Here is a 20,560-nt window from a genome sequence, read left to right as displayed (position 1 = left end):
TTTGATCACTGAGCTGCAAGAAGATTTACATACAGGAGGCTTTCTTGTCTTTGACCCATTCATTATTTGTTTCCTCTGCCTGGAAAGCACCTCATCTTTAGCCCAACTCCTGTGAATACTAGGCCAAAATATCTTTTTTTTCATGAAATCTTTTGAAATAAAGGTCTCCCTCTAACTGCTGAATCCTCACAGCATATAATTTATATCTCACATTCTCCCTGATATACTCGACCAAACCCTCTACTAGACTGTGAGCTCCCTGAAGACAGGCCCCAGTGCTTATCTTGGCATTCTTGTTTCCTCTTCTATTTATTTGAGAGACAGAAACAGGGAGGGAGGGTGGGAGAGAGACAGAGAGAGAATGGGTATGTCAGGGGGCCCCAACCACTGCAAACGAACTCCAGATGCAAACGCCCCCTTGTGTATCTGGCTTATGGGGGTTCTGGAAGTCGACCCCCTAGAGATCCTTTTGATTTGCAGGCAAACGCCTTAACCCCTAAGCCATCTCTCTAGCCCTATTTATTTATTTCTTGAGGTAGGGTCTCACTCTAGGCCAGGCTGACCTGAAATTCACTATGTAGTCTGAGGGTGGCCCTGAACTCACGGCAATCTTTCTATCTCTGCCTCCTGAGTGTTGGGATTAAAGGCATGCACCACCACGCCAGGCACCTGTTTCTTCTTCTTAATGTTAGACAGAAATGTAATCACCTAGAAAAAGTTGAGAGCCCTACAAAGGCCTCTCAACTTATGGAGGCTGAGAAGCTAACTAGGATGGAGGTGGTTCAACAAACAGAACTTGAGGCAGTTCAGAATCAGAAGACAGCCCAGAGAAAAATCTTATGTACAGAAGCAGTGGGACAAGAGGACGAGTAAAGGGACTGGACAGGGTGACCAAAAAGACTGAGAAGGGAAAAGGCAGGGAAGGGAAAATATACCAAATTTGAATGGAGAGTGAGATCTGAGAAATGCATACCTGTCCATTCTTTAACAGTACACAATATTTCTTAGAAAGCAGATTCCATGTGGCAAATTCAGAAGAACAAGATACATCCCTGTGCTTTCAGAACTCAGAGACCCTGCCTGAAAAACAAATAAAGAAGTACATGGCTGGGGAGACGGCTTAGTAGCTAAAGGCACTTCCTTGTAAAGCTTGCCGGCCCAGGTTCAAGTCTCCAGTACTCACATAAAGCCAGTTGCACAATGTAGTACAAGAGGCCCTGGTGCATCCATTCATATTCTCTCTTTCTCAAATCTATAATTAAAAAGTCCAGAGCTGGAAAGATGGTTTAGTGGCTAAAGATTCTCGTTTTATAAAGCCTGATTGCCCGGATTCAATTCTTCAGTACCCATGTAATGCCAAATGCACAAAGTGCATGCATCTGGAGTTTGTTTGCAGTGGGAAGAGGGCCCTAGTGTGTCCATTCTCTCTCTCTGTTTGCTTGCAAGTAAATAAATAAATAAATACAAATACACACACACACGTATATACACTTTTTTTTTTCAAGCTAGGGTTTCACTCTAGCCCAGGCTGACCTGGAATTCACTATGAAGTCTCAGGGTGGCCTCAAACTCATGGCAACCCTTCTATCTCTGCCTACTGAGTGCTGGGATTAAAGTTGTGTGCCACCATGCCTGGCTTAGTAAATAAAATAGTTTCTAAAAAGAAGTAAAATGGTAGGGCACTTGGTGGCTAACACAGAGTGAAAAGATCTGCAGGTGTCTATATGGACAGGGATAGATGAGAAGACAAGGAGGACATGTGTGTTCAAGGAGTTAGCAATTTAAAGCAGAAGTATCAAAGGCTGGGGTGGGCTGGAAAGGAAAGCAGTGGGAGAAAGTACTAAAGAAGATTTGAAAGAGAACCATTCACAGGCAGAATCTAAAGTAATTACTCAGAGGGTGGGGTAACCATGTGGAAAAGCCAAGATCCTTCCAGAGAGAGTAAATAGTCTTTCTGCAGGATGAGTACTTGATAAATTGATCCCTATGAAAGAGGGGATGTGTAGCAGAGGTTAGAGGCACACCTGTAAGGCTCTTTCAGTGTGGCTTTTTGTGAGGAAAGGGAGATATTCCTTGAACATGCGTCAGAATCATCAGGAGAATTTGTTAAAAAGTAAGATTGCTAGGCTCTGTCTCCAAGTTTTTTCAATCAGTAGGTCTGGGTGGGACTCAAGAATTGGCAAGCCAGGCGTGGTGGTGCATGCCATTAATCCCAGCACTTGGAAGGCTGAGGTAGGATGATCACTGAGTTCGAGGCCAGTCTGGGACAACAGAGTGAGTTTCAGGTGAGCCTCAGCTACAGTGAAACCCTACCTCAAAAACAAACAAACAAAAAATAAAACAGAATAAAATTTAACTAAAGAAAAAAATTAAAAAAAAATTTGTATTTCCAACAAATGCTGCCATTGGTCTGACCATATTCTGAAAAAAAAATTGGTTCTCTGGCAGAGGGAGGCATAAAAATGAAAATTGGCTTCTGTGAGGAAAATGGGGAACAGTCCTCAAGTCTCTAAGTGAGTGTTTAGGGTCTCTCCATCTCTGAAGGAAAAGATCTATGTGGGTAGAGTCTAAGAAAAATGGTCTAGTTGGAAAATCTCTGTGCACTGGGATTTTGGGGGGGTGGGGTGGAAGAGTTCTGGAGGATTTAGGAGTCTCTGAAGAGATAATGGGCAAAGATGTTCAGAATCAAGAAGGGTCCCTGATTTCAGAGGGCCATAAGGGGGTATAAAAAGAGGTCCTAAAGAGGATAAAAATCTGACAGAATCCTGAATAAGATTTCCTGGGGATGGATGTCAGAGGGGGAATCTGAGGGAGAGTTTCCAGAAAGTACTAGGGGTTGCTGATGCAGGACAATTTTGGAGAAAATTCTCTCCTATCTTGGGAAAGGTGTGTTCCTCTGAGACAGGTCCTGGTGCAGTGGGATGACATAGGAAATTTCCTCCCATTAAAACTCATCAGAGAATTCTGATGAGGAGAAACTTCTGAGTAAAGTCTCCAAAAGTGAATATGGAAAGGAGGGCCTCCTGGAGTGAGCTTAGGAACAGAGTAGAGATTTTTTCTTTTTCAAAGAATTCTGGGAGTTCAGATTTATACTGAAGTTGGTGGGTGATGTCTACCTGGATTCTAAAGAATTTGGGAGGACCCAAGAGGGAGAGATCTCTAGAAAAGTCTCTTAGTAAGTAGGAAGTATCCAAGAAATGACTCAAGGGGCTCTGGGGATGTCAAGGGTCTATAGGAGGAAGGATTTCAGGGGCCATTTCAGGAGGGGTGCTGGAATCTTTGGTATCAGGAAATCCTGAAAACTGCATCTCAAAAGGGTCATTTAGGGGGCTGGAAAAGACCGCCTATCTGTTAAGGTGCTTGCTGGCAAAGCGTAAGGACAGAGGTTCGATTCCCCAGTACCCATGAAAGCCAGCTGCACAAGGTGGTGCATGGGTCTAGAGTTGTTTGAAGTGGCTGGAGACCCTGGTGCACCCATTCTCTTTCTCTCTAAATAAATAAATGAAGAAAAAACTTTAAAGGGTCATTTAGATCAGGGCTATCAGTAGGCTCTTTAGAAAGTTCATCCACCCACAAGGGTTGGGGGGGCTACTTTCAGGTTAACTAAGAGTTCTAGAGAAGATAAGGGAACTTTTTGGTCTCCTTTCAGAAAATTTGGAACAAGTATTTTGGGTTACTGGGAAAGATTTGGGTTAAATACAAGGGGATTTGGAAGATGGGAAGAACTCTGGTGATCCCAGACGACTTCTGGAGATTTTCAGGATTAGTGAGGGGAGGGCTCAGGGGAAGATGGTGAGATATATGGTGATTTCCAGGGTATTTCAAGATGGGGGAAAGTTTGGTAAACATTTGGACTCTGCGCAAGATTTTAGAGATCAGAGGAAGGATCTGAAGGGGTACTGTAAAGGGGGGATGAGTCTATGGGAGATGGCTGTAGTAGATGGTGGGGACTCTCCAGGTGAGTTTTGGAACCTAAGGCCATTTCAGAGTCTCTGTAGAAGATATTTTTGGGATACAGGAAAGAAATCCTCAAGAAAAATGTTCAGGGTAAACACACGAGGGGCATTATTAAGGATTTTGGGGGTACAAATGAGATGTCTTAAGATTTCTGGCATGGGGGGTGGATGGGAGGGCAAATTCTTGGGCTATGTGAAGTGGGGAGACTGATGGAATATATGAAGCAGGTCTGGGGGGGCGGTTATGGACCGTCAAGGAGGTGACCTGGGTATAGGGGGGCCGTCCGGAGGTTTCTGGGGAGATGCCTGATGTAGACTGTGGGGACTGATGAGGAGTGGCCAACCGAGGAATGTGTTGCGATCCAGAAAGAAGGTTACGGGGGGCAGGATGACGGACACCCCAAGGTCCCCGAAGAAGGCGGTTTGAAAGTGATGGTGGCCGTTCGGCTCTCACGGGGAGCCCGAGAGGGCTCGGGACACTCCCCGCAGATGATCGAAGGGTCAGGGGTCTCCGGCCCAGCCCGGCCCTCGGCGATCCCCAGGGCTGGGAGAGGCGGGCCGGGGCGCCAGTGTGAGGGCGTTCTCCGCTCGGTCTCGCGCCCGTCGCCGCCCGCGGCTCGGGGTCCCTGAGGGGGCGGGGCCGGCCGCGCGGCCTGGGTCGCCCTGAGGGGAGCGCCGCGCACCCGGCCCCGCCGCCGCCCCGCGCCCGCCCGGCCCGGGACTCACCGCCTCGGCCTTCGCCGCCGCCAACTGGGCCTCGTCAGGCCACCACGAACGCCACCGCCGTCGCCCCCCTCTCTCTGGCCCGCGAGCTTCCCTCCCTCCCTCCCTCCTCCTCCTCCTCCTCCTCCTCCTCCTCCACCTCCTCCCGCACCGACCACCGCCGCCGTCGCGCTGCGTCACCGCGCCGTGCGTCACCGTCCTCCCGGCCCCGCCCTGACAGGACGCCGCGCTCTGACATTCGCTGACACCCTCGGTGACGGACGGCGTATTAGCCAATAGGAGGCGAGAGCAGCGCTGAGAAAGGCGGGGTCCGGGGGCTGGAACGAGGCTCAAGAGGCCCGCCCCCTCCTCAGTGGGATTGGTCAGACGTGAGGGTGACGGACAGGCTGCAGAGGGCGGGGGTGGGTGGGGAAGGGGTGGGGCGCGCGCTGCGTTGCTAAAGGCAACGGCGCCGGCCGAGCCTGGGATTGGGCCTCCGGGCCTGCAGGGGGCAGTCTCGCGCAAGTCTAGCTCAGCGGCGGCGAAGCGAGTCACAATTCCTCATTCTGGCGTGTGCAAGGCCTCCTCCTCCTTCTCCCCGCCCTTCTGACACGCCCCACCTTGGACCTGTACACACGCGTTCCGGGGAGCCAACCTACCCCGCCTCTAGTGAGGACAAGCGAGGCGAGATCGTACCTTTTTTTTTTTTTAGGAAGGAGGGAGAGAAAGCTTGGCACCATTGGGTCAATAAGTGGGGATCGTGACTATGACTTTTTTTTAAATTTAGTTTTTGTTTTTCCGTGGTAGGGTCTCACTCTAGCCCAGGCTGACCTGGAATTCACTATGTAGTCTCAGGCTGGCCTCACACTCACGGTGATCCTCCTACCTCTGCTGAGTGCTGGTATTAAAGGCATGCGCCACCACGCCCGACGTTGCTATGACTTTTTGTTATGGGTCTGTACAAACTCCTGCATCAGGCTTCCTCGGGAGACATCCACGAATGTCCCAAGAAATGCAGTCGGGTGGAGTGTCGGAGTTGAAAGACCTGGGGAGTGGTGAGAAAGGAGCTGCGGCCAGATGTTTTGCCACTGGAGGGAGTTTGCAATGGTGCTGAAGGCACTAAGGGAGTCATGGAAAAGGACCCAAGACGGGGGCGAGGGCCTTGGGGAGTTGAGGGTATGGGAGAGTTGCCTCTGGGTTTACAGGCGGAGGATACATTGGAAGGAATGGGGTACCTGCGGTGTGGGAGTCCGTGGAGGCTGCAGCTTGGTGTGGGGTTGCATTGGAGTGGACCTTAGGGAGGGGGACGTACAAGGTAGGAGAAACGCCTAGCAGGCAGACTGAACGGACTGGGGTGTGTGTGTGTGTGGAAGTCCAGAACAAATCCCTCTGAGAGATTAAAGGCCCCAGAGTAGAAGCCCAATGTGGGGTGCCCAAGACACCTGGACAGGACAGATAGAAACTGGAGACTAAGATTGCTAAAGATGGTAATTGAAGCTTGAAGGAGTTGGTGACCTAACCGAGGGGAGGGGAGGGCAGATGAATGGAGGAGACCGGTGGGGAAATCTGGGAAATGAGGACACTTGGTTTGAATGAAGGTTGAGAAAGGGGCAGTGACAGAAAAGAAAAACCAGACAGAGGGAAGCATTGTCATAGACCCCTGAGGAATGGCCATTTCTTATTAGGGTAGGGGAATGTCACAAGCCCCTTATGCCACTTTCTACTTGTTTGGTTTAGTGTTTTTTGTTTGTTTGTTTGTTTTTGTGGTAGGATCTCACTCTGCCTCAGGCTGACCACTATGTAGTTAGTCTCAGGCTGGCCTCCTACCGAATGATATTCCAAGCTTAAGATGGGGTTTTTATGTGTTTATTTTTTATTTTGAGACAGGTTTTCATATAGCCCAGGGTGGCCTAAAACTAGCAGAGAATGACTTTGAACTGGCCTGGAGCGGTGAGATGGGATCTGGAGTTGGTGGCACACTGTTGGAAGGAGGAAGTCAACACAGAGAACAAAGTGTAGGAGTGAAACTTGACTGGTCTGGTGTTTTTGAGATCTGCCCTGTAGATCAGACTAGCCTTGAACTTGCTGCAATTCTCCTGCTTCTGCCTTCAGAGTGCTGGGATTACAGGAATGCCACCCTGGCGTTTTGTTTTGATTGACACACAGTCTCATGTAGCCCACACTGGCCTAGAGCTCTTATTTTAAGACAGTATCTCCCAGGCAGCTGTGGTGGTCCAGCCATCATTCCAATTCTTGGAAAGGTGAAGACTGAACTCATTATGTAGCTAAGAATGACCTAGAACTCCTGATTCTCCTACCTCTACCTCCAGAGTGAGGGATTATAGACATGTGCCATCAAGCCTGGCTTTTTTTCCCTCCTTTGAGTGCTAAGAATGAAGTCTAAGGCCTAGTACATGCTAGGCAAGTGCTCCCCCACTGAGCCACATCCCCAGCCCTAAGGATGTCATGTGACTGCTTTTATGAGGCTATCTCTGGCAGTGGCATAAGGAACAGATTGTGGGGGTGGGAATGAAGCTGCTGTCATAGTCCAGGCTAGAGGTGAAAGTGGTCATGCTCAGGAGGTAACCCGTAACCTAGGAGAAGTGGGCAGGTTCTGGTTATATGTTGACATTCAAACTGAGGGTTGGTGGCAAATACCTGTAATCCCAGCACTATAGGAGGAAGATCACAAACTTAAGGCCAGCCTGAGTTGCCTACTGAGACTTTGTCTCAAAACAAGAAAGCAAACAAAAAAGCACCTGGAAGCAGAGGGTTTGGGAGATCAGGAGGATTCATTGTTGGCAGCAAGTGTAGAAGATTCTTTTTACTTTATTTTATCTATTTAGTTGAAAGAGAGAGAGAGAATGGGCATGCCAGGGCCTCTAGCCACTGCAAATGAACTCCATACACAAGGCACCGCCTTGTGTATCTGGCTTATGTACATATTGGGAATTGAACCTGGGACCTTAGGCTTTGCAGGCAAGTGCCTTTACCACTAAGCCACCTCTCCAGCCCCCCCCCCCTTTTTTTAGGTAGGGTTTCACTCTAGACTAGGCTGACCTGGAACTCACTCTGTAGTCCCAGGCTGGCCTTGAACTCTAAAGCGATCCTCCTACCTCTGCCTCCAGAGTGCTGAGATTAAAGGTGTGCAACACCATGGCCAACATTTTTTTAAAATTTTATTTATTTGAGAGCGACAGACAAAGAGAAAGAGGCAGGGGGGGGGGGGAGAGAGGGGGAGAGAGAGAGGGAGAGAGAGAGACAGAATGGCTGCACCAGGACCTCCAGCCACTGGAAACAACTCCTGATGCATGTGCTACCTTGTGCATCTGGCTTACGTGGGTCATGGAGAATCGAGCCTCAAACTGGGGTCCTTAGGCTTCGCAGGCAAGCACTTAACCACTAAGCCATCTCTTCAGCCCAACATTTTTGTTTTTTTGAATTTATTGATTTATGCATTATGTATTAGAGAAAGAGGCAGGTAGAGATTGAGAGAGAGAGAGAGAGAGGGAATTGGCATACCAGGGCATCTAGTTGCTGTAGATGAACTCCAGACACATATGCTACCTTATGCATCTGGCTTTACATGGGTCCTAGGGAATTGAACCTGGGTCCTTTGGCTTTGCAGGCAAGCACATTAACTGCTAAGTCATCTCTCCAGTCCATTTTCTTGTGTTTTTGAGATAGGGTTGCATTATGTAGCCCTGGCTGGTCTAGAACTCATGGATCAGGCTGGCCTAAACTTTGCAGCAGTTTGAGGCAGGCTTCTGCCTCTGTCTCTGCCTGCAGAGCCCTGGGATGACAGATTTGAGCCACTATTCCAGGCTTAATACCTACTCTATTGAATACATCTACCAAGCTAGGAAAGAAGTGAAGCTATTTTCTCCTCCTGGCAATGCTGAATCAGAGGGGTGAAGTTACTTAACTAGGAGCACACAGCATGGTGGTATTCAAACCATAGTCGTCCTGATTGAGTGCAAAGCCTGACAGGTCATGGCAGATAAGGGGAAGGAAGGATGGGGAGGAGCCTTTTGTGACAGTTGTCCCAGAAAGGGCATAAACAGGATGTGGTGTTGGATGAAAGCTTCCCCTACCCCAAAGCCTGCCTCCCTCCTTGGCTCTCGTCCCCACCTCTAGTTGATGGTGCAGCTGAGACCAGAGGAGGCCTAAGGACAGAACAGCCATGGTCAGGGGGTCAGGGGTGGTATGGGAAAGGTTAAGGGATGGAACTTGGCTGGGGTGGGGCTCAGAGGATACCTGGGTGAAGGCCAGATATGGGGTGAATGTCACAGCTCAAGGAAGGGACACAGTTGAGACAAAGGGTGCCGGCTGGGGCCAACAGGTGGTGGTTTGGGGTTTGGTCCTGGACAAGGAGATCCCTGGGTCTCCTAGAGTAGCCCACAGGTGACTGTGCCTGTGGTCCCAAGCTGAGCTGTGTGTGTCGTGCTGTCTGACACCATCTAAGGTGTTTACAACAAGCCTCTCACATGCATTAGTGTGAGCCTCTTCATTCCTGGATAGAGAAACTGAGGTCAGGGCAAGGGGCCCCAAGTAGAAGCCAGGCCACCTCAGCACCTCCTGGTTCCCTTGGCAGTCGGACTCCCTGGTGGTATGTGAGGTGGATCCAGAGCTAAAGGAAAAGCTGAGGCAATTCCGCTTCCGAAAAGAGACCGACAATGCAGCCATCATAAGTCAGTGACATCTGCCTCTTCAGAAGGGTGGGGGGAAGGGAGGGGGGCTAGTGTCCCCTGGGATGGGAGGGACTTCTAATCCCCTGTGTGCTATCTCGCTCCAGTGAAGGTAGACAAAGATCGGCAGATGGTGGTGCTGGAAGAAGAATTTCAGGTGAGAGGCTGGGGTATGGGGCCACTAAGTAGTGCATTGTGGGGACTGGAGATGTGGCTCAGTTAGTAGAGTGCTTGCCTAGCATGCACAGAGTCAGTTGATCCTTAGCACTTCAAGAACTGGACATGATGGTGCCCACCTGTAATCTCAACAATTAGGAGGTGAAGGCAAGAGGATCAGGAGTTCATGGTCATCCACAACTAATAGTGAGTTTGATAGTGGCCTGGATCCTGCCCCAAAGGCTAAAGCTAAAGCTAAAACAAAAACAAAAACAAACAAAAAAGTACAATGTGGGACTAGGAGGCCCAAGAAACTGGAGCTAATGTTAAATAAGAGCTTGTCACTGGAGGTCATGAAGTCACTTGGACACCTTGCTCCCAGGTAAGAGACTTGGCCTTCATGAGTCTATTATACATGATCTTAGCCAAAAGGTCAAGAGTTGATCTTCATGTGTCTATTAATTTACCTGTGAACTGAGATAGCTAAGCCTACTTCATAGTATTGTGAGCCAATCCAGTGATTTAAACCATCACAGATTTTATTTATTTATTTATTTACTTACTTTTGGTTTCACTCTAGCTCAGGCTGACCTAGAATTCACTATGTAGTTTCAAGGTGGCCTCGAACTCAGTATGATCCTCCTCCTACCTCTGTATGCCACCACCCCTGGCTAAATATTTTATTTATTTGTTTATGAGAGAGAAAGAGTCAGAGAGAAAGAGAGAATGGGCATGCCAGGGCCTCTAGCCACTGCATACAAACTCCAGACACATGTGCCCCCTTGTGCATCTGGCTTATATGGGTCCTGGGGAATTGAACCCAGGTCCTTAGGCTTCCCAGGCAAATGCTGTAACCACTTAGCCATTTCCCTATTCCCCTGGCTTTTATTTTTTTTAAGCTTATTTTGTATGTTATTTATTTGAGAATAAGAGAGAGAAAAGCGGGGGTGGGGTGGGGGGATGGGGAGAATGAGGATGCTAGGGCCTCTAGCCACTGCAAATAAACTCCAGATCCATGCACTACTTTGTGCATCTCTCTTAACCTGGGTACTGGGGAAATTGTACCTGGGTTCTTAGGCTTCACATGCAAGCCTCTTAACTGCTAAGTCATCTCTCCAGCCTTATTTATTAATTTTTTAAATATTTATTTATTTGACGGGGGGAGAATGGGTACACTAGGGCCACTGCAAATGAACTCCAGATGCATGTGCCACCTTGTGCATCCAGCTGTATGTCGGTACTGGGAAATTGAACCTGGGTCCTTTGCAGGCAAGCACCTTAACCACTAAGCCATGTGTCCAGCCCCTGTGACAGATTAAATAAGGTCTGGAACATAGTATATACTCAAGAAAGGGATAATGATTCTTCATTGTCACTTCACAAATGAGTTTCCAGAGCCAAGCCTGTGGTGCAATGCAGACCTGTAATCCTAGCCATACCAAGTACTCAGGAGGCTGAGGCAGGAGGACTGAGGGTTTAAGGTCAGCCTGAGTTGTTTAGTGAGACCCTGTGTCTAAATAAAAAACTGGGCACAGTGGTACATGCCTGTAATCCCAGTACTTGGGGGCAGAAGCAGTGGGATCACAGCAAATTTAAGGCCAGCTTGATCTATGTAGTGAGTTGCAGGACAGATACAGATATACTAAAACCTTGTCTCAAATAAATAAATAAAAATTAAAAAGGCTTGGATGTAGTTTGGTAATCGAACACTTGCTTAGTATGCACAAGGCCCTGGGTTCTATCCATTTCCAGCACCACAAATAAGTTTCCAGATAAGGTCTGAAGAGATGGCTTAGCAGTTAAGGCTCTTGCCTACAAAACCTAAGGACCCATATTCTACTGTCCATATTCCACTTAAGCCAGATGCACAAAGGTGATACAGGTCGCATATTCCCACAAGGTGGCACAAGTGTCTGGAGTTTGACTTCAGTGGCTGAGGCTCTGGTACACCAATTCTCTGTCTCTAAAAAATAAAATTTTGCCGAGCATGATGGTGCATGCCTTTAATCCCAGCACTTGGGAGGCAGAAGTAGGAGGATCACCGTGAGTTCAAGGCCACCCTGAGACTACATAGTGAATTCCAGGTCAGCCTGGGTTAGAGTGAGACCCTACCTCCGAAAACCAAAATAAATAAATAAAATAAAATGAAATAAAAAATTTTAAAAAGTTTCCAGATAAATTAACAAAACCTACCCTAGTAAATCAATATATACCTGGGTGGCTCTATCAGGGACATGGGGGTGATAGTAAGGCTTCCTTCCTTCCTTCCTTTTTCTCTTTCTTTTCTTTCCTTTTTTTTTTTTGTTTGTTTGTTTGAGATAAGCCCAATAAACTGGCCTTTTTATTTCATTTTCTTTTTTTGATGAGGGTCTTACTCTAGCTCACGCTAACCTGGAATTCATTATGAGTCTCAGGGTAGCCTTCAACTCATGGTGATCCTCCTATAAGTGCTGGGATTAAAGGCATGCTCAGCTCTGGCCATTTTTTATGCAGAAGACGGAGAGAAAGAGAAAGAGAGAGAGAGAGAGAGAGAATTGGCATGTCAAGGCCTCCAGCTAGTGAAATCAAACTCCAGATGTGTGCACCCCCTTGCATGCTTGCGTCACTGTGCTCCTGGCTTACATGGGACCTGGAGAGTTGAATGAGTCCTTAGGCTTTACGGACAAATGCCTTAACCACTAACATCTCTCCAGCCTAAAGTTTCCTTTCTTTTGACTGGTTAACAGTGAAAGGGGATTGGCAGGGAATTGGACACCCTTGAAAGGAAGTGTTATGAACTGGTTACCATGAGAACACAGATAAAATCATACCTCTGCTGCTTATTGTATTGTGCAGCCTTGGACAGATGCCTTGATAACCTCTGGACCTCAGTTTCCTTAGCTGTCAAGTGGGCATAATAATAAGACTTACAGTGTAGGATTTGGAGAAAGCTCAGTGAATTAATCTGTGTATTTCTTATAACAATGCCTCAACACATATTAAGTGCTCATTTAATGATAGTCATTTGTTTTCTTTTTTGCTTCAGAATATCTCCCCAGAGGAACTCAAGTCGGAGTTGCCTGAGAGACAGCCCAGGTATCCCAGGGGAAGTGATGGAGTGGAGGACATGTCGGGAAGGGGTGGTGAGAGGGGTACAGACAGAGTGCCAAGTTTCAGTTGTGTCCATGGACTCAGGGTCTCTGTGTTTGAGGCTAAGAGGTCATATTCTAGAACTTTTTGTTGGTATAGTATTTTTATTTATTTGAGAGAGAGAGAGGGAAACAGACAGACAGAGAGAAGGAGAATGGGTGCGCTAGGGCCTACAGCCACTGCAAATGAACTCCAGATGCACGTGCCACTTTGTGCATCTGGTTTATGTGGGTCCTGGGGAATTGAACCGAGATCCTTTGGCTTTGCAGGCAAGTGCTTTAACCACTAATCCATCTCTCCAGCCCTATAGTATTTTTTTATTTGTGTGTAGTATGTGTTGTGTGCATATGGTATATCACATGTGTGTACAGATGGGAGCACAATTTGTGGAGGCCAGAACTGGACATCAGGTGTCCTTTTGTATCACTCTTCTACCTTATTTTCCTGAAACAGAGTCTGTTACTGAACCTGGGGCTACTGCCCCTCCCCATTAGATTGGCTGACCAGTGAGCCCAAGCAATCCTCATGTCTCCACTCTTGTCAGCACCGTGGAGACAGGCATGGATAGCCATGTCCTACTGTTTGTATATGCATTGTGTGTGGGGGTGCGTGCGTGCGTGTGTATTGTGTGTGCACAAGCACAAGCTCCATATGTACACATGTCCATGTGGAGGTCAGATTAGAATGTTGGGTATCTTCCTTGATTGCTGTTCCACTTTGCTTCTTTGAGATGGAGTCCCTGAGTTTCGAGTGTCTCACTTAAACCTAGAGCTGCCATTTTTTGTCAGATTGGCTGCCCAGCAAGCCCCAATAATTCTCATGTCTCTGCTTGCTCCCTGCAGGATTGGGGTTATAGGTGTGTGACACATACCTGGCTTCTTACCTCAGGTCTTCATGCTTGTGTGTGTATAGGGGGGACTCTTACAGGATCTATCACCATTGCAAATGAGTGACTTTTAAAATATTTTTATTTATTTATTTGACAGAGAAAGAGAGAGAGAATGAGCACACCAGGGCCTTCAGCCACTGCAAACAAATTCCAGAGCATGCGCCCCCTTGTGCATCTGGCTAACAAGGGTCCTGAGGCATCGAACCTGGGTCCTTTGGCTTTGCAGGCAAATACCTTAAGCACTAAGCCATTCTTCCAGTCCCTCCCCAACTTTTTTTAAAAAAATTTTATTTATTTATTTGAGAGCGACAGACACAGAGAGAAAGACAGATAGAGGGAGAGAGAGAATGGGCGCGCCAGGGCTTCCAGCCTCTGCAAACGAACTCCAGACGCGTGCGCCCCCTTGTGCATCTGGCTAACGTGGGACCTGGGGAACTGAGCCTCGAACCGGGGTCCTTAGGCTTCACAGGCAAGCGCTTAACCGCTAAGCCATCTCTCCAGCCCCCTGCCCAACTTTTGATGTGGGTAGCTGGGGAATTGAATCCAGGCTAGCAGGCTTTGCAAACAAGCAAGTAAGCACCTTTAACTGCTGAGCCATCTCCCCAGCTTCACTTCATTTTTTTTAAATGTAAGTTTTGATTTAGAAGTAGGTGGAGGAGGATTGTAAATTCGAAGCCAGTCCACATAGTCTGGGATATATAACCAGACCATGTCTCAAAAAATGGGGGTGGAGGAGTAGCGGGAAGATTGCTCAGTGAGTAGGAGTGCTTGCTGCCCCAGCATGAAGACCTGAGTTTGATTCCCAGCACCCATGTGTAAAAAAAGCTCAGGTATGGCCACACATGCCCTACAGTGCTTCGTGGGGCAAAGATAGGAGTATCACTGGGCCTCATTGGTCAGCTAGTATAACCAAAGACTGGTATGATCTCCAGGTTCAGAAAGAGACCCTGTTTCAAGGAAATAGGTGGAAGAGTGATGGATATCTTCCTTTGTCCTCCATACATTTACACACAGGGCATATGTATCTATACATACACATACTGCATAATATGCACAATGGAAAAAAACCCCACAAAAAACAGAGTAAGTGAAGTACAAAAAAAAAAAATTCAAAAAATAAAAGCCTGTCATGGTGGCTCACACTTTTAATTCCAGCACTCGGAAAGCAGAGGTAGGAGGATCACAGTGAATTTGAGGGCACTCTGAGACTACATAGTGAATTCCAGGTCAGCCTGAGCTAGAGTGAGACCCTACCTCAAAAAACTAAACAAACAAATTGCTTTCTTTTTCAATGCTTGGGAAAACTTTGGGTAACAAATAAGGTTTTCTCCTCTTCTTCCTCTTCTTCTTTTTCTGTTTTGATGGTACTAGAATCAAGCCCAGGGCCTTGTGAACAATTGGGCTTATGCCTATGATCTCAGCATTTGGGAAGCTGAGACCATAAAGTTGCTACAAGTTTTGAGGCCAGCCTGAGCTACAGAATGAGAATCTATCGCAACAAAAACAAACCAAACAATGGGCAAAATCATGTAAAGTCACATGAGCCTATTCTTGTTACTTTTTATAAATAGTTTTATTTATCTATTTACTTATTTGAGAGAGAGGTAAATAGAGAATGGGTACACCAGGGTCTCTAGCCACTGCAAGTGAACTCCAGATCCATGCGCCACCTTGTGCATCTGGCTTTATGTAGGCATTGGGGAATTGAACCTGGGTCGTTAGGCTTTGCAGGTAAGCCTTAACTGCCGAGCCATCTCTTGACCCCTTAAAACATTTTTTTTGAGACAGTCTCTTGTAACCTAGACTTTTAGCATGCAGCAAAGAATGACTTTTGACATCCAATTTGACATGCAGCTAAGAATGACCTTGAGTTCCTGATCCTAATGCTTGTAAGTCCTACAGGTATATACCCCCACACCCAGATACGTCCTCCAACTTTCCATCCTGTGTCAGCTTCCCAAATGCTGACATTCTTTGTAGCTTTACCTTTGAATTTGTACCTGGTATGAAGCCTTATAGATAGTGAAGCCTGCAAGATCCCACCTCCTGCACCCCTTCTAGACAGGCACTGGCTCCCTGTACCTGCCTATGACTGATGTGCCCTCGGGCTCTGTGCTAGGATCGGGCAGTCAGAGCCCATGACTAGGCCTGCCTCATAAATTCTGCGCCACCCCTGTGGTCATCTGTACTTCCTGGATAAGCACCCCTGTGGCTGAGAAAGCACAATGTTAAATTGCAATTGCTATTTATTTATTTTTGTTTTTAAAGGTAGGGTCTCACTCTAGCCCAGGCTGACCTGGAATTAGATTCAGGCTGGCTTGAATTTACAGTGATCCTCCTACTTTAGCCTCCCAAATGCTGAGATTAAAGGTGTGAGCCACCATGCTCAGTAATTTTTTTTTTTTTTTTTTTTTTTTTGAGACAGAGTCTTACTCTGTATTTCAAGCTTGGTCTGGAAATGGAAGTGATTTTCCTTCCTCAGCCTCCTGAATGCTGAGACTACAGGTGTGTGCCACTATACCAGGTTTGCTACTATTATTATCATAATTATTGATATTATATATTCCTATCCTTTGTGCTTCATCTTTTCCATGAGTCAGGGTCTCATAAGACCCAGGCTGGCCTTAAACTTGCTATATAGGGTTGGAGAGATAGCTCAGCAATTAAAGTATCTAGCTTGCAAAGCCTGGCAGCCCAGGTTTGATTCCTCTTTACCAGTGTAAAGCCAGATGCACAAACTGGTGTATGTGTCTGGAGTTTGTATTCAGTGGTAAGAGGCCCACCCATACCCACTCTGTCTTTCTCACTCAAATAAATAAATAAAAATATTTTTAAAAATATACTTGCTACAAAACTGAGGTGGAGGGCTGGAGAGATGGTTTAGCTGTTAAGGCGCATGCCTGTGAAGCCTAAGGACCCAGGTTTGATTCTCCAGGTCCTGTATAAGCCAGATACACATAGTGGTACATGTGTCTAGAGTTTGTTTGCAGTGGCTAGGAGCTCTTGTGCGCCCATTCCTTCTCTCTCTCTCCTGACTTTAATAAATAAAATCTTAGAAAAAAAAGCAAAAATATTTATTAAAAACAAACAAAAAACAGCCCTGAGGTTGGGGGCTGGAGAGATTGCTTAGTGGTTAAGGTGCTTGTATGCAAAGCCAAAGGACCTTGGTTTGATTCCCCAGGACCCACGTAAGCCAGATACACAAAGTGGCGCATACATCTGGAGTTCATTTGCAATGGCTGGAGGCCCTGGAGTGCCCATTCTCTCTCTCTCAAATAAATAAATAAATAAATAAATAAAATATATTTAAAAAAAAACTTGAGGTTGACCTTGAAGTCCTGATCTCTCTGCCTCTGCCACAACTTTGTGCCACCATGCCAGATTCTAGGCTTTTTTCAGTTTTGGTCAAAAATCAAGGTTGTGGATTCAGGGGTGGAAATTGGCTGCTCAAGTCCTGAGCGAGATTTCCCTTCTCCTGATGTAGGTTCGTGGTCTACAGCTACAAGTATGTGCATGCGGACGGCAGGGTGTCCTATCCTTTATGCTTCATCTTCTCCAGCCCCGTGGGTGAGCACATCTCTGTGGTCCTGAGGAGAGGTTCTTAGATACATTCGGGAGTGGGGGGAGGGGTTGTGTGTGTGTGTGATTTGTGAGTATGTGTGGGATTTGTGAGCATTTAAACACTTGTGTTAGAATGTGTATGAGACTACACTTGTGTGTGAAAATGCATAAGCACCCATGTTAGGGGATGAACATGGGTCTGGGATTGGTAGAGTGCTTTCCTGACATGTTCCAAGCTCTGAGTTCCATTCTTAGCACTGCAAAACAAGCAAAACACAGTACAAGAGTTTGCATATAACCAGGCATGGTGGTGGCCACTGGTAAGCTCAGCACTTGGAAGGCTGAAGTAGGAGGTCTGGTCTACATAGTGAGTTCTAGGCTAGCCTGGGCTACAAGAGACCATGTCTCAAAATTTTAAAATAATATTTTATTTTGGTCGGATGTGGTGGTGCATGCCTTCAATCCCTGCACTTGGTAGGTACAGGTAGGAGCATCACCACAAGTTCGAGGCCACCCTGAAACTACATAGGTTTATTCCAGGTTAGCCTGAGTTAGAATGAGACCCTACCTTGGAGACCCAGCCACTGCAAACAAACTCCAGACACATGTGCCACCTTGTTCATCTGACTGGCTTACGTGGGTACTGGGGAATCAAACCATTGTCCTTAGGTTTTGCTGGCAAGTGCCTTAACTGCTAAGCTATTTCTCCAGCCCTCATTTTTTAAATTTAAGAAGAAGACTGACCACGTGGACTTATGTGTGACTGAGGGAGTGTGTGGGTGTGTGACGGCAGTGAGGTGGAGGTGGGAGCCAGATTCATGAAGGGCCCATACACCCTCAGTCCTATTACTTGGAAACCCCTGTCTGGCCCTAAATCTTCACCAAGATCATCACAATAGCTTGAAGCTCCAGAATGAACCAACCTAGAAACTCCTGAGTATATCCGTCGAGGTCCTAGCACCCTTCTAAGATCCTCCCTACACTTCCAGGCCTGCCGGACATTGTTAGAGCTTTACAGATGTGTCTGCATTCCTCCCCAGTGAAGGGCCTTCTCTTTCCCCACAGGCTGCAAACCTGAGCAACAGATGATGTACGCAGGGAGTAAAAACAGGCTGGTGCAAACAGCAGAGCTCACAAAGGTCCAGAAGGGCTCCAGCTCTGGAGGGACTGGTCTGGGCCCTAGGGTCTGAGGAAGGAGGGCTGGTGCCTTGACTTCTGGGTCAGAGGGAAGAGGGTTGGGGTCTGGACTCCCTGAGTGTGAGGGAGGAGGGCTGGGGTCTAGACTCCCTGGGTGTAAGAGAGGGAGGGCCAAGGCCTGGACCCCTGTGTCTGAGGGGTCTGGCATTCTCTGGATTATAAGGCTGTGGCATCTCCTTTACCCAGGTGTTTGAAATCCGAACCACTGAAGACCTCACTGAGGCCTGGCTCCAAGAGAAGTTATCTTTCTTTCGTTGACTTCTGAGCCAGGGAGTCAAGCTCCTGATGTATGAGCCCCGAGTAGACTGAAGACTCGGACTACTAGGATCAGAACATTCAAGAGCTAAATAAAATTTAAAACTACCAGAACTCAGCTATCTTCATGCATATGCTTGTGGGCACAAACTGACGTTTATGCAGTTTCAGAAAGTCGCCGGCAGGGGGCGGAGCAGACCTAGTGCACGCAAGCCGGCTTCCAGAGGAAGACACCTGTTTCTCAGAAATAAAGGGAAGGGCTGTAGGGTTTAGGGGTTTCTTGGGTTGGTCTGGAGAAGAGACAGCCTTGGATTCCTGGAGAAATTTGGGGGGAACGTCTGAATCCAAGGAGGGGTTTCTCCTAAGGTAAAAAATGCTCCCAAAGAAAAGGTAGAGTTTTCTCCCTCCCTTTTCTCCTGAGCTCTGGGTCTGGCAGGCATTAGCTGGCACTAAATGATACTTTTCTCAGCTGAGCCCTCAAGTATACGATGACTTTAAAGACCAAAAAATTGTCCATGGATCAAAGGTCAAAAAAGTGCTTCAGGCACTCTGGACTTGCCGGGAATCATTTTTTGGGGGGAGGGGGATGTTGGGTAGAACTGAGGCTCAGGACTGGGAGTTGAAAGGTATCCAGGGCTCCCAGTGGAGTCGCAACGGGGAGACCTCCATCCTCCTACCTCGGTGTGATTCTTCTGCCATCTCGGAGCACTGAATTCTGTCAGGCTGCTGTCTGTATCTTTGAAAGACATTTGTTCAGCACCTGTAGAATAACCAGCTCTGAGGTGGACAGTCGACATAAGAGATGAGTCATTTTTTTCCTGCCGCCCCTCCCCCCCCCCCCCCCCCCCCCCCCCCCCCCGCCTACCCCCTTACAACGTGTCTCCCATTGTGCTACAATCTCCAGACTCAGGGAACTGGGTGCTTTTGCCTCACCCCATCCCATACCTTTTTTCAGGTTCCCTGTAGAGAGGTGGCCGTTGCCATGGTAACAGTAACACAGTGACCTTGGGCCTGAGCTGCCCTTCTCACAACCCTGTCGCTCCTGGAGGAGTAGGTCTAAGTGTGTTGGGACCCTACACTTCCCTCCCAGTCATTATAGAGTCTCCTATTCAAATCATGCCCTGCCTCATCCCTTGCCCTACTGTACCCAATAAGACTAGCCTTTTGCTTGAGCGTTTAGGATAGAAACTCCCTTCTGTCTCTTCTCCTCTGCCTCTTCTTTCTTCTCCCACCCCCTCTCTCTTTCAGGCAAGATCTTATATAATAGACCAGGCTGTTATGTAGCTGAGGATGACATTGAACTTCTGATCCTTCTGGCTCTACTTCCTGAGTGTTAGTATTACAGGTGTGCATACCTAGTTGATGCAGTGCTAGGGGATTGAACCCCAACTGAACTACATCCCCAATCCAAGAATAGACTCTAAATTTGGCCATAGAGAACTCTCTCTTGCTTTTAAGTTTTCATTTGAGTCAAGCCTACCTCCTCTTTGCTAGTGAGTGTCCCACTCCACCCTACCCATCATTCCTCCTGTCCTGATCACAGGCCCAGTTCCTGATTGCTGGAAGAGATAAAGGTGGAGGCATGAGAATACAAGGCGTTTTCAATAAAGAGATCATGGAACTCCTGGCCTGCAGAGGTCAGAGTGACAGTGGGACTTGTCCAAGGTCATACACTTATATCCTCAAATGTATTCTAGTAGCTAATTCTATTGAGGGTTTCCTGTATGCCAGGCACTTCTACATGCAAGACACAAGCATTAACCCAATTGCTACAGTACTCCATAAAGAAGGTACCATTATTATACTCAATTTAAAAATGAAATAGGCATAGAAGGCAAAAATAATTGCTTGAAGCCACAAGCCTGTGACCAATGGCCACAACCTCTCTTAGGCAAGAGATTTTGTTAACCAGGACATTTTTCCTTTTCCTTCCCCTGTTCCCTGAGATTTCCACCCTTCATAGCCCAATTTGCTTCAAGGTTATAATTGTAAATAATCCAATCTGAAAAGGCCATCCACAGAGACTT

General features: G+C 47.3%; 2 protein-coding genes across 8 annotated transcripts in view; one reads left to right on the top strand and one right to left on the bottom strand.

Annotated features, from left to right (window-relative positions):
• Positions 1-4,776, bottom strand: part of Samd4b (sterile alpha motif domain containing 4B) — a 54,615-nt gene extending 49,839 nt beyond the window's left edge. For 2 of the 3 annotated variants that reach the window (XM_045133976.1, XM_045133978.1), the window contains exon 1: positions 4,683-4,776. The gene's annotated coding sequence lies outside the window, so the exon portion shown is untranslated. Of the gene's footprint in view, positions 1-973; positions 1,062-4,682 lie in introns of those variants that run through there. The other variant, XM_045133977.1, reaches the window with a different exon arrangement.
• Positions 4,777-5,195: 419 nt separating this feature from the next.
• Positions 5,196-18,647, top strand: Gmfg (glia maturation factor gamma). 5 transcript variants are annotated; one of them, XM_045134005.1, is made up of 7 exons: positions 5,196-5,327; positions 9,253-9,349; positions 9,454-9,503; positions 12,528-12,577; positions 17,005-17,087; positions 18,147-18,220; positions 18,465-18,647. In XM_045134005.1, coding segments are annotated over exons 2-7 (330 nt in total). In that variant the 5' UTR covers positions 5,196-5,327; positions 9,253-9,348; the 3' UTR covers positions 18,537-18,647. The 5 variants fall into 5 exon arrangements, with proteins under 5 accessions (XP_044989940.1, XP_044989942.1, XP_044989941.1 ...); XM_045134006.1 differs by lacking the exon at positions 5,196-5,327 and adding an exon at positions 5,347-5,713; XM_045134004.1 differs by lacking the exon at positions 5,196-5,327 and adding an exon at positions 8,700-8,844.
• The last annotated feature ends 1,913 nt before the right edge of the window (positions 18,648-20,560 follow it).

Source organism: Jaculus jaculus, chromosome 14, assembly GCF_020740685.1.
Source record: "Jaculus jaculus isolate mJacJac1 chromosome 14, mJacJac1.mat.Y.cur, whole genome shotgun sequence".
Lineage (NCBI taxonomy): Eukaryota > Metazoa > Chordata > Mammalia > Rodentia > Dipodidae > Jaculus > Jaculus jaculus.
Note: the sequence above shows the minus strand (reverse complement) of the source record. Positions and strands in the feature narration are given on the sequence as shown.